This window comes from Spodoptera frugiperda, chromosome 13 (genome assembly GCF_023101765.2).
Source record: "Spodoptera frugiperda isolate SF20-4 chromosome 13, AGI-APGP_CSIRO_Sfru_2.0, whole genome shotgun sequence".
NCBI classification, from domain to species: Eukaryota; Metazoa; Arthropoda; class Insecta; order Lepidoptera; family Noctuidae; genus Spodoptera; species Spodoptera frugiperda.
In genome coordinates, this window is record NC_064224.1 from 10,326,805 (window position 1) to 10,339,420 (window position 12,616).

The window sequence follows — 12,616 nt, forward strand, 5'->3', positions numbered from 1 at the left end:
TGCGACTTGTCGAGCGCCGACTAATAACGTATTCTAAAAATGGAAGTAAGATAAGCTGGGAAAGTTTGATTACATTACTAATGGTCTGTTGAAATAAAACTAGCTCGAAATATAAAACTAATTTTATTAGAAAATAAAAATATTTACAAAATCCTTAAAAACTACGGGAGTATTGAATTGCATTATGCGTGTAACAAAGTGGTAACAAAGTGTAACAGGTGTATCATTAAACACAAGAGGCCGAGCGCCAAGAGCGAAGACAGCACGAGATTCCCACAGCCGAGCCCGATCCTATACATACGTTATTCCGAACACGAAATGCATTTCATGGCAAGCCCTAAACATTATCCAATAAATAATTAAATAATAAGCTACGCGCACTACACGCGCCGCAGAGCCAGCGCCAGCCACAGTACGTGCGTCATCCAGTAGAGCCGCAGTGTGGGCGCGGCGGCGGCCGCGTGCTTCTCGTTCTCGAAGTCCACCTGGTTCTTGGGCATGCTGTGCCCGTTGGTCTGGACCTCCTCTATGTGTCCCATCTCGAACTGAGTGGCCTTAGTGTCTCGTCGCTCCCTCAGTTTGCGATCTTCGTCTGCTTCACCGTCGTCTTCTTCATATTCCTGATCAAAAACTTCTTCAAACTGCGGTAATTTCTCAGTCACTCCCACTTTCTGACTGCCTTGGGCATGTAAGTCGTCGTGTTTGTCTTTGTTGACAAGTTTCAGATGTGTCGTCTTCGCGTTGGCCGTGTTGACTGTCGTTGACTCCTGAGCTTCTTTGTTTATATGAGCAGCTACTGGAGGTGGAATTTCCCCTTTGAAGGGACCAAATTGTGGCGTTTTTAAAAGTTGTTCATAATTAGCAGGTAATTTAGCAGAAAATAATTTAGGTGGGGCTTTGGGACCTTCGGAGACACTCGTCAATGTCGTCAGAGTAGCGGCTGACACTGTTTTACCATCGTAAGTGGTGAACGTTTGATCGCTCGATGAAGAAAGCTTCTGCGAATGCTCTTTGGGAAGTTTTGGGTCGGGAGGTAGATAGTGCGGGCTTATTCTGTCCGAGTCCATCATTAGATCGGTAGAAACCTCCCTCTCTACGTTCTTCTTGCTAAATAAATCTTCCAACTGAGTTATATTTTTTAAATATACTGGATGTGGTCTATCTTCTTTGGCATGATTAGCAGGAAATACTTCTTTAGTTCTGTCGCTAGTGGGCAGCAAATGGTCGGGCGGGGATGGGATAAACATGGGCTCGAAAGTTTCAGTCACCTTATCACTCGGAGGGTACTGGTGATTACTCGATTGTATTGACTGCGGTGCGTCTCCATAGTCTTCGTCGACGTCAGTGTCCTCACGTCTGTTTACGCTTTCTTCAAAATCAGTTATTCTGTCCTCACCGGCCATGAGTGGCTCTCTAATGATAGGTTTAAATCCGCTCTCAACTACGATAGAGTCCGGTCTGAAGCCCGTGTTTACTGCAGGCGGAATAGTCGACCTGTCGGGAGACTCGCCCATAAAATCGGATGACTGGATTTCATTATGTGACTGCTGTGGTTTTTCTTGCCTTTTCGAAGGAATACTTGCTGTGGACTGATAAAGCACTGGGGCGGGGGTGGGTGGCGACCTCATACCCTGCTGTTTGGTTGGAATCATTTGCTGGTCTAGAGGCATCGGATTATCCATGGGTTTCCCGAGTATTATCTGCCCCGGTTTGTTTAAATACGGCTGCACGTTGCTGTGTTGAGCTATGGCATCGTTACTGCCCGGTGGTAGCATTATTTGACTTTTGACCACCTGGTTAGCGATTATGTCAGTTTGGCCTAAATTCAACGTCTGACTGGGCATCGGCGGCGGCAGCTGAATATTATTAGGGCTAGGTTTACCCATCACTATAGCCTGCACTGGACCATTCGGCATTTTTGAAAACAATGGAGGTCCGGGATTTTGTTTGGGCCCTAGTACATTGTGGTTAGGTTTATTTTGATGTTGTGGAGGCATTGTTTTCATTTGAGTCACTCCAGGCATGGGAGGAGGTCGGTTCATGTTTGTCTGTAAGCGGTTCTGATTAAACTTAGCAGGCAGCTTTTTAAGTGGTCCAAATGAACCATGGTGATTAGGCAAAGATAGTGGATAGCCTACATTATTGTTACCCTTCTGATAGGGAGGACGGCGGAGTTTGATCTCGGGGGGCACCGGTCGACGGAAAGGAGGTCGGTTCGGCTTTTGCGGCGTCGGCCTCAGTACTGTCTGCAGTGTCAGGGGCTTTTGATTGTTGACCGGTAGGAAGTAATTCTCGGGCATTTTGCCGGCCTCGAAGAAGTACTCGTCGTCCTCCCTGTAGGGCTGCTCCGCCACGAAGGGGTGTTCCTGCGCGTCCTCGTGCACCTGGTACTGCGGCCGCGTCGCGTTGGCCTTCAGGTCGTCCTTCATCTTGCTCTCCAGATTCTCCACGGTTTGTATCACTTCCTTTATTTGTACTTTGGATATCGGCAATTCAGAATACTCCTGTCTTTTTTTGAACGGCGTTTTATCTGTCTCCGGGTACACTTCTCCTGTCAGTCCACCGTCGCTCTTATATCTACTGAAATCGTCATAATTCGGTTTCGTATTGATAATTTTCTGAAGTTTTCTGCGATCATCTAAAAAGTTACGTTCGGGAGTGAGTCGGAAGGGTACCTGCACGGACTCCTCCCCGCGGAGGTCGGAGTGGGGGGGCCCGGGGGGGGGCACGGCGTGCTCCACCACGCGGCTCTCGTCGGCGTCGCGCGCGTCGCACTCGTCCAGCACGTTGATCTTCCAGCCGAGGTGCCGGTGCGTGAAACACTGCAACAGACAAGCCAGTCAGCGCGCGCGCGGGGGACGAACGTTGCGAGTAAGGAAACGTTCACCCTCCGCTAATACACATTCGGAAGTAATCGAGCTATCTCATGCACAGAGAAGACTTGGAAGGCTGAAACAGAAAACAGAGAGTAAAGATTATGTACATACAGAGATCGGCCCCTGCTACAGGGCCGGACGAGTACTACACGCTACAAGGTACATAGCACACATTGCACATGGTACACGGTACATGGTACACGGTACTAAGCAGGACACTCCAGGCGCAGTTGTATGTTGCGTTTACTGGGACACGTCCAGTTCGCATGCGTCATGTGTAAGAGTAAAGTGAAGAGTCATGTAGGATGAGGTAGAATGAAGAGTATAGTCAATGTAGTCGATAGTAGTTGTGTGTCACGTTCTACTGTCCATGCAACGCGGGGCGCGGGGTGGGGGGGGCTGACCTGGTAGTAGACAGTGTTGGGGGTGTCCTTGTCGGGGATCCAGGTGACGACACCAGGGTTGCCCTCCTCGCAGACCAGCGTGAGGGAGCGCTGGTAGGCCCCAAAGCTAGGGAACTCGTCGGCCTCGGGCCCCGAGCTGTCCGGGGTCCAGTTGCACAGCCGGCCCACGCCCGTCGGGGTCAGCTCCCCAGTGCGCGTGCGCCGCACTCCCGCGTATATCTCGATGCCCTGAAATTACATTTACATCTGTCAGAGACAAATTATATTTCATCTTCTTGTAAATTTCAACGTTAACCCGCAGTAAAATTTAGTTGACCGGGGATTGAACCCGGCATTTCAGCCATTAATGTTCGAGGAACGCATTTGTATGCACTCTATAATTGGATGTTTGAAGGAAACCACACGAGTCACTGTTGTAGTGTGTGTGGCGTAAGTTAGTTGTATAAGACACTAAAGTGAGCTTACCTCCTTCTCTTTGTCTGTCTTGTGGAAGTACCCGCCGACGGGGTCGTTGGTGATGTAGAAGGGGTGGTAGCGGGCAGGCACGTCGGGGTTGGAGCCCCCCTCCACCACGAACGTGTACTTGCGGCCGCGGATCACGTTGATCTCGGGGATCAACAAGCCATTGATGTACCACGAGATGCCCCAGCCCACGTGCCCTGGACGCCCGACATTGTATATTAAGACCATACATTAACATTTCCATTTTATTCTATTCAACTATGGTTCAGGAGTGTAATGTTACCGGTGATGGCGGAGTATCCCTGCTTGCCGCCGGTGGGCCCCATCTGTGCGTAGAACACGCCGTCCGGAGGCTCGTAGCACTGGATGGCGGGGATCTCCCACGGCACGGCCTTGGGCACCGGCTTGGGGGGCGGGATGGGGTTCGCCTTGATCACCTGCGCCTACACCATACACAAACATGCGATATTAGCCCTTAACTACTCTCAGAAGAAAACAAATGACGTGATTGCTGGGAAGGCCACACGTACAGGTTGCTGCGCGGGCAGCGTGGGCTGCGGCGCCGGCGCCTCGTCCTCCTCCGGCATCGGGCAGTTCCACACCGGCGGCCGCCCGAACTCTATCAGCTTGTCGCCCTGCGAACCGACCGCAACAACATTCACATACTTCTTCATTGTTTTGATAAATATAATAATTATCGTCGTGAGATTTTAATGCGGTAACACCCAGTCGTGGCCGGCTGTCACGCCGAGCACTGTACACGTCGTGTACCGACCTTGGTGAAGTGCGGGTGGTAGGAGACCTCGTTCCTGGAGTTGAGCGGCCCGATGGCCCAGATGATGGCCTGGCTGCCGTTGGTGAGCACGGGCCGGTCCAGCTCGTCCGCCGCCTTCAGCGAGCGCTGGTACGTCACGATGGAGTACCCGTTCACCAGCGCCGCGTTCAGCAGCCGGATGGAGTTGGTGTTGTCCTGCGGCAGAGCGGGGCGTGTGTTGTAATACATAGCGAGCGGTTACTGCAGGCTGTATATATGTACACTGCGGCCGCCCGCGGATACGTACGACCAGCCGCTCGTCGGGGCAGGAGCCGCGCACGCCGGCGCACTGGCTCTTGGCGTCCAGGTAGTAGTCCTCGGCGTAGCCCTTCAGCGTGCGCTTGTCCACCCAGGCCACGGCCGGGTCGCCGCCCACCATCTGCGTCTTCTGGTTGTCGCCCGACACTCCGAACGCCATGTACTCGCCGTCCTCTGCGAAGCACCGAACATGTACAAGTGATACCTTACACTGGCTAGACTAGCGAGGCCGTGTCAGTGTATAAGTAAAGTGTTACACCGCTGTGTATGTGTCACTGACCAAGTTTGGCGACCAGCTGCAGCACGATGCTGTCGCCGGCGACCGCCCAGCGCACCTCGAACGCGAGCTCGTCGTACAGCACCTCGCAGTTTAGCTTCGACTGCAACAAACAACATATTCTGCTACAATATGTGTATAAATATACATGACCCGCGAGTCTGTACACCTATACAGTGATACTTAGCAAACGGCGGACATCGGGAACTATCGCTCACATACAAACATAGTAACGTCACGTCGGTGGTACTTGCACGGTTATACATGTAGCGTCGAGCTGTCAACTTGTGTACAATATACTGACCAGGCTCTACCACTAACATATTCTTCTTATAATGTTGTACGTAAAATATGGATATTTATTGTTTTTCTAGGACAGGAAATGAAGCATGACATTTTCTAATACGCGCCCTTGGTACCGGAGTACCAGACCACAGAGGGAAGCCACTGACTGCGCTATGTGTTGGAGGTCTACACTACATATATGTACACTACTATATATATAGTGTCGAGTATATATATGTAACTACAAAAAGCATTAGTGTCGAGTGAGATGAGTAAAGCGCTGGCGTTGTATAACGTGTCGCTGTGGCAGCCTGCCCGGCGCGGGTTGTGCAACGCAGACTGCTTAATGGCGGCCTCTCACGGCTATTAAGGAATTTGCCAGTTGGACGCAACCCAGTGGCTGGCTTAATGGCTTTGGTTCAGCGAATCGGTCGGTGAATTAAATATTTCCTTACGCAATAGTTTTGGATCCACGAGCGACTCGTGTTGTGTACATCATATACATATTTGTTCCTACAAAACTCCGTCATTTCCCGAAATAACCAGCCGCTTCATTTGTACCATTACCTAAAACCTAGCACTACACATGTTTCACATGAATATAGAGGCAGGCAGTGACAGTGAGCCCAGTACCGGCCGTGTATCGACGCTGTGTGTCTACATACAATGTGCGCGCGACACTAACATCGCCTTCCCGATGACTACTTGTAGGAAACAGAGTGTGATACAAATATATGTGCAATAATATATATATACAGTGCACAGGTACTAGTGTGGGTGTGGTACATAACAGTTATGTGCAAACAGTGTCTCGTTAGTAAAGGCACGAAATAAAACAACACAATACTAGCAAACGTTTATTACATGTTTGATTTGCATAAAATATAAAACTAAGTTAATAATGTACAATAAGGACGACGTATGGCGTCTCGTCTGTTTCACAATAATATCACAGCTAGGAGTGTACGGGCACTCACTACACTCCACGCCGCGCGGGCCGCCCCGGGACTCGGGACTTGCATTACTCAGTTACATTCATTACCCCACACTATATACACACTACATACACTACATACAGACTACAAGGCGCGAGTGTACAGCGGGTCACACGCAGCGACCTCGCAGCAATGTGCGGCGCAGGCGCAGGTACATAGCATTCCTCTATTTCAATTTAATGCGTGTACACAAAACAGAACCAACTTAATACTAATGATTCGCAAATGGGAATGTTATATGTGTGTGTGTGTGTGCCTGTATTTGTGCCAACTTGAAGTACGAGGTGTGTGTGTGTGTGTGTGTCGTGGGAGTATTGGGCAAGGCGCCGCGACCGGCCACTAGTGAGGGAATCAATTGTACGCGAGAACAACTGAACAATACCTCATTGTAACATGTTTCTGCTGCATGCTATGTAATTATAACTTCCGAAAATTCTTTCCTACGACAATGACACTATGTATGGCGGCAAATTCTTTACTGTTACACGCTTTATGCAAGGACTATTCCGAACAGTAGGTGTGAGGAGCAGTGCGCAGGCGCACACTGCGTCAAGGCTGCTGCGGCCGAACGCAGAGGTGGAGAATGGCACGAGTTAATTGTCAAATCGTGGTCGTAATCATTATGAGGAGTGGTCACGTGACGACACCTTGTACTCTACTGAAGACGAGCTGCCGATCCGAGCCCACTTGTAGGCACAAACGTGCGCATCGATGCATCCAAAATGCATAATTGACAACAGTAAACATTATGTCAGTGTGTGAGTATTGAGTAATAGATTCCGAGTGCGAGATGAGAGCGCGGAGACCTCGACCACTCCGAGCGAGGGAGCGGCCGGCCGAGGTCGGGCGAAAGGTGATGCGCGGCGTGGGGAGATAGTGGCGAGAGTGTGGCGCAATGTTGCGCAACTGTGGCGCGATGTAGGTCAAGGTCACTGGGAGCGCGTCGGCAGCCGGTACTGCAGCGGCTCCTGCTGGCTGTAGTAGATCTGCTCGCTCAGCAGGCGCTGCTGGCGCTCGATCTGCTGCTGGCGCTGCTGCAGCGCGGCCTGCTCCCGCAGCAGGCGCTGGTACTCCGCCTGCTGCTGCTGCAGCTGCTGCTGGTGCTGCAGCGCCGCGGGCTGCAGCGCGGGCTGCTGGCCGGCCGGCGGCTCGTGTTGTTGCGGCTGGGCGTCCACCGGCTCCAGGGAGCCGTCCTCTTTGTACGCGAGTTCCTTGGAGCTCTGTATGGAGACGAGTTGTTCCGAGGGAGGGGTGTAGGAGTCGGCGCGGCGGTGCAACGGCAGCCGGCCGGCCGGGGACTCGAAGGCGGAGATGACGGGGGCCCCGGGCCGCAGGCGCGCCGCGGGCCGGTAGGTGGTGGCGTCGACTCGCGCGATGGGCCGGCGCGGCCGCGGCCGCCCAGTCGTGGAGCTGCCCGAGCTGCCCGAGCTGCCAGCCAGCGCACTGTTGCGGCTCTGCAACAGGAAAGCTGCGCTCAGCAACTGCGGGAGCGGGACTAGGGAGGGAGGCGGACTGTGCGGATGGGATCACACTCGCGGCATACTGCGGCTGGTTCCGTACAACTCGACGCGGAGTAGAACTGTGCGCACGAGGACTATCACACATCTAGCCATAGCGAATAGACACGAGGAAGTATTGCAATAGCATTCAATGAATATGGCGCATAGTTCGCAATGTTGAAAGACTGTCCTCGAGATTGATGGCCGTATACACTGACAGCTGGAAGTGAAAGTAACGACGATGGCAAAATGTGTAGTAAGTATTGTGTACAGACAGACAGACAGACAGTAGCGCCGGCTGCAGCACGTCACGTGCACATAATGTGCCGAGTGTACATCTCCCGGTGTTTACATAACGCGCGGTACACGAGCGGTCAGAGGTAGCGCGGCCGGGGTCAACGACCGCTTCACTTTCCAAAGCTGCGCGGGCGCAGTGTCCTCGTGCATGCCCACGACGTGCCGAACTCATCGCGCGCTACTATTATATCACAAAATGTGGCCATTCACTGACACATGTCCATTGCTCTGCAGATACAGTCGAATTTGTTATGTTCATTATTGGGTTCTCGCTTCGATGCGCTTCCACTCCGCGCGCGTATAATGCACCGTTACAGCAAATGAAATAAAGCTGCCTGCTGAGTAGCTCTCTATAACTCGGCAGGGGACATTTGTGTTTACTCGACCGAAAAATAAACACACAGCGTAGCACCGTAGCAGCTACGTTGTCCTAATTCCGTTGTTCTCGCGGGAACCGCGTGCTACGCTGCTACGCCGTAGCAACTGCGCGTCACTTTGCTTTGCTTCGTTACATCCTTTATTGTTCAGTTTCTAAACGTTTCTATTTCACATTGACTTGATGTTTGAAGGCACGGCAGTAGGTACCCAACGACACAGGTGGTGGTGGTACGGCGTGGCCATGCAGTGGAGTCCGCGCCGATGTTATGTCTCCGCACGTAACTGGCCGGGCGGCGGTTACAAGCCGCCACCCATTACACAACATCCACTACTCACTTTTTGCAAGCCATCTGCTCGCTGACGAAACATTCGGATTCCGAGTAAATGCCAACTTTATGGCTATCTAAACAAAGTTTCAATTGATTTGTGTCGAGATGTTCAGTCTCACTTATAAAGCCACTTTCGTAATCGCATTGAATTAGATCTTTCATAAGTTTGGCAAACACTCATCAGCTGTGTGCCGGTGTCGCAAACTGCGCAGGCGCGGCCGCTTCTACCGACACCTTGTTTACCGACAGTTCCTGACCGAGGATGTCTGCGGCGACAACTTACTGACGCAACTCTCTCTCGTTTGTACACAAACACACAACGAGCGAACTACTCTATCTACTATCTACAATACATGATACTAGGTGCTGCCTATACAATACTGTGGGTGCGGGTATATACAACATGTGCTCCAGAAGCGCTGTCACAGTTACACAAAAGATAAAATTATGATGTATGCGCAGGGGCAGAGGGACGAACGATCAGTACACACCGAGGTAGTGTCCCCTGCATCATGCTTCCACGACAGTGTCAGCGCAGCATCCGTGCGGCGGCAGTGTGCAGGCACAGATGTAATCACCGATGTGTATCGTCATCGTCTGTCACTCGACTTTCTTCCAGTGAAACCGACCGTTCCGAGAAACGCGAGCTCCGCGCGAGCCGTGCGCCTACCTAGCTCAATGTCTCATGTCATACAATACAACTGTAGCGTGAGGCAGTAAGTGCGGCCACGTACCTGCGGCGAGACGCCGAGCATCTTGAGGCTGGGCGGCACGTTGGCCAGCGCGGCGCGCGGCAGCGTCACGTGCCCGAAGTTCACCGTGAACGCCTCGCACCACACCGCGAAGTGCCCGATGTCGAACACCGTCAGCTCCTGCACGTCATCACCATATTATACTTTCTCTTGCACGGAACTACTCACACCGAGTGTACATTGATCCTGGTTGATGCTACTTGCTACAACTTGAATAATGACAAATGACAGTGTCGTACCCCGGGCAGTGTGAGCACGATGGTCTTCTTGTCGTACTTGCGCAGCGGCACCTCCTTGCCGTTCTCGTCGGGGATGCGGATGCCCTGCGGGGACGGCTTGTCGCCGCGCCCACCCAGAACTTGGCGTCTGCAACAACACACGACTCGTACACACACGGCGCATGCGCACACGACCACGGCATTTGGTATCGAAGTGTATGTCACGAGCTTGTCTAGTAAACACACAAGTCCCAGACTACGTACCTGGCGCCTCGCCGTCGTACGAGAAGTTGGGCACGAGCAGCGTCTGCGCGTCCACCACCACGACGGGGTCGGACGACACGCCGTGCACGCCCCGCAGCGGCGCCACCTTGGCGGGCCGCGGGTACTCCATGTCCGCCGGGATCCTCACGTCGCCGAAGTTCACCTGCACGCCACCACGCATCAGTCAGACTAGTTCACACTCGATGCATTCTGCGGCCAGCAGTGCAGCGGAAGACATACTGACCGCATACTCGTCGCAGTAGACGGCGAACCAGCGGTAGTCGCGCAGCGTCTTGCCGTCGGGCAGCGAGAGCGTGATGCTGTCGCCGGAGTAGCGGCGCAGCGGGCCGGCGCCGCCGCGCTCGTCGCGCAGCCGCACCGCGCCCGCCACGCCCGCGCTCGGCGCCCCGCTCGCGCCCACGTAGAAGTACGCCGCTGCACACACGCACACGTCTCACCACTCGGAATGTGCTTCCATTCCAGTCACAATTACATCTGTTTACACCACTCTAGCCACTCTAGGTACGGAGAAATTATCGAAAACGCGACTCGTGGGTAACTGCTGATACATGTTATATGTCGGCTGTTTTTCTTTATTTTCTTGAACTAATTCATTCTTCTACTTAATCATTTGTAACAATAAGAAAATGAAGTAGTAATTTGATTTGTTAAGTATTTGAGATGTCCTTGCCTTAGCAACAGGACTTCGAAAAATAATGTTATCTAAGAAAAAGGAAAAACCAAGAAGACAGCTTCCGGTCATTGGGGAACTACTCACTAAACGGAATAGAAATGGAAACAAAACGATTGACATAAGTTTTGAATGGTGTTTGCGCTGAAGGTGCGGAGTCAACAAGTGACGTCACACGTAAACTAAGGAAGGAAGCGGTCATACGTTACCGGCGGAAGCCCATTCTTTCGTGGGTTCATGAAAATATTATTCCAATAAAACACCGCGTTCCCAATATAAAAAGAAAAAATAAATAACAACCAGCAATCAGGAATATCAATAGAGCGTTGTGTATTTAGTTTCTTTATTTTTTATTTTCACTCATATAAAAATATTTATCATTTTGTGGTAACCCGAGTGAAAACAATTCGATGTACTTATTTATTTATTTACTAGAAGCGTGCACAACATTATGTACATCGGTGGCCTTACTGCCAGGCAGTGCAGAGCATTCACTGGCAGTTATTTATTGATTGGTTATGACCTACCGAAGCTCGGTACGTCATCAAAACTAGGAATTACGGTCGGATTATTAGACATCCTGAATAACATAGTCGTTCAATTATATCGAAACATACAGATTTCTACTTGGAAACAGTGCAATGTACAAAGTACATAGCAACAACTAGAACATCCGGCAGTCTGGATAACCAGGAAACAAACGAACTAATGGCGCAGAGGGCGACAACTCTGAGAACGCTCAGTAAGGGAAGCTATCGTGGTGTTATGTAAATATAATATGGCCCTGCGTCGACGACAGCTGCACTGTCCACTAGGTCATGGAGTGCGGTACATTGTCGTCCATTATACTACATATCATGTAACCTGGGCGCGGTGGATACTAACCGGGGCCCTCGCCGTCGTAGTGGAAGTCCTTGAGGTAGAGCGTGCGCGCGTCCACCGCGAACACGCGGCCGCGCACGCCGTGCTGCAGCTGCGACAGCGCGCCCATCTCCTTGCCGAAGTACTGCACCTGCGCGCATGCGCCGCCTGCAACAACATCGCCACTACTCAGCTGTCGTCGGCGTGGAAAGTCAACATCACAAAAACGTCATTGTGCGAATAAGTGAACTGTGGAATAATAGATTAGCAGCACTTTCTAATTGCGATCATCTCTGCACGACAGCGACCAGCGCGTCACACAGACCACGCGAGACATGTCGCAGCCTCCGCGTGGGCAGCTGCCTGCAGCCAGTGTCCGTGAGTGCTACACTGCCGCGAGTGTGAGGGCCGGCGTGCCCTCGGCCGCGAGGAGCGCCGCGCGGCCAAATGTTCACAGCTCGCCTTGTGCCAGTTGCACGGCCGGCAGTCGTGACTCTACACTCTACTAGGCTTCATTATATCTATGTCGTCCAATGTACATATTGCACCGCATGGGTACTTGTGCGCAGAAACTAGCACCACTCGCTACGATCCGTACATACATGCATACATACTTAATAAATAACAATGCATCAAATTCATGCGTCTCATCATACAAGCACTATATCAAAGGCACTCCGCATCTAAATGTCTCCTCAGGCTTCAGCAGCAGCCGCGGCGCTACCACCAGCATTCTATCCATCATAGTGTTGGTACTTCTTCGAGTGGTATTTACTGTTGCTTGCAGAACTACGAAAGCAGAATTTTGATCAATTACTCGCAATGCCTGAATCACCTCTCTAGGCACAGATCTTTGCTACGTTTTCTTGTCAAGACACAGCACACATTTCTCGAACAACGAATTAGTTTTTTATTGAATTTATTCTACTTTCATACTTTTCTTACCAAACCATTAT

The 12,616-nt window shown here is 51.6% G+C and overlaps 1 protein-coding gene across 1 annotated transcript; it reads right to left on the bottom strand.

Annotated features, from left to right (window-relative positions):
- Positions 1 to 107: 107 nt before the first annotated feature.
- Positions 108 to 11,828, bottom strand: LOC118270780 (protein Skeletor, isoforms D/E; the record flags this gene model as incomplete). Its single annotated transcript, XM_035586554.2, is given in 14 exon segments — positions 108 to 2,822; positions 3,281 to 3,508; positions 3,746 to 3,939; positions 4,026 to 4,185; positions 4,273 to 4,377; positions 4,518 to 4,712; positions 4,804 to 4,988; positions 5,095 to 5,194; positions 9,609 to 9,746; positions 9,866 to 9,978; positions 9,981 to 9,992; positions 10,109 to 10,271; positions 10,353 to 10,543; positions 11,685 to 11,828. Coding segments are annotated over 14 exon segments (4,370 nt in total), but the record flags the coding sequence as incomplete, so codon positions are not given.
- Between the last annotated feature and the right edge of the window lie 788 nt (positions 11,829 to 12,616).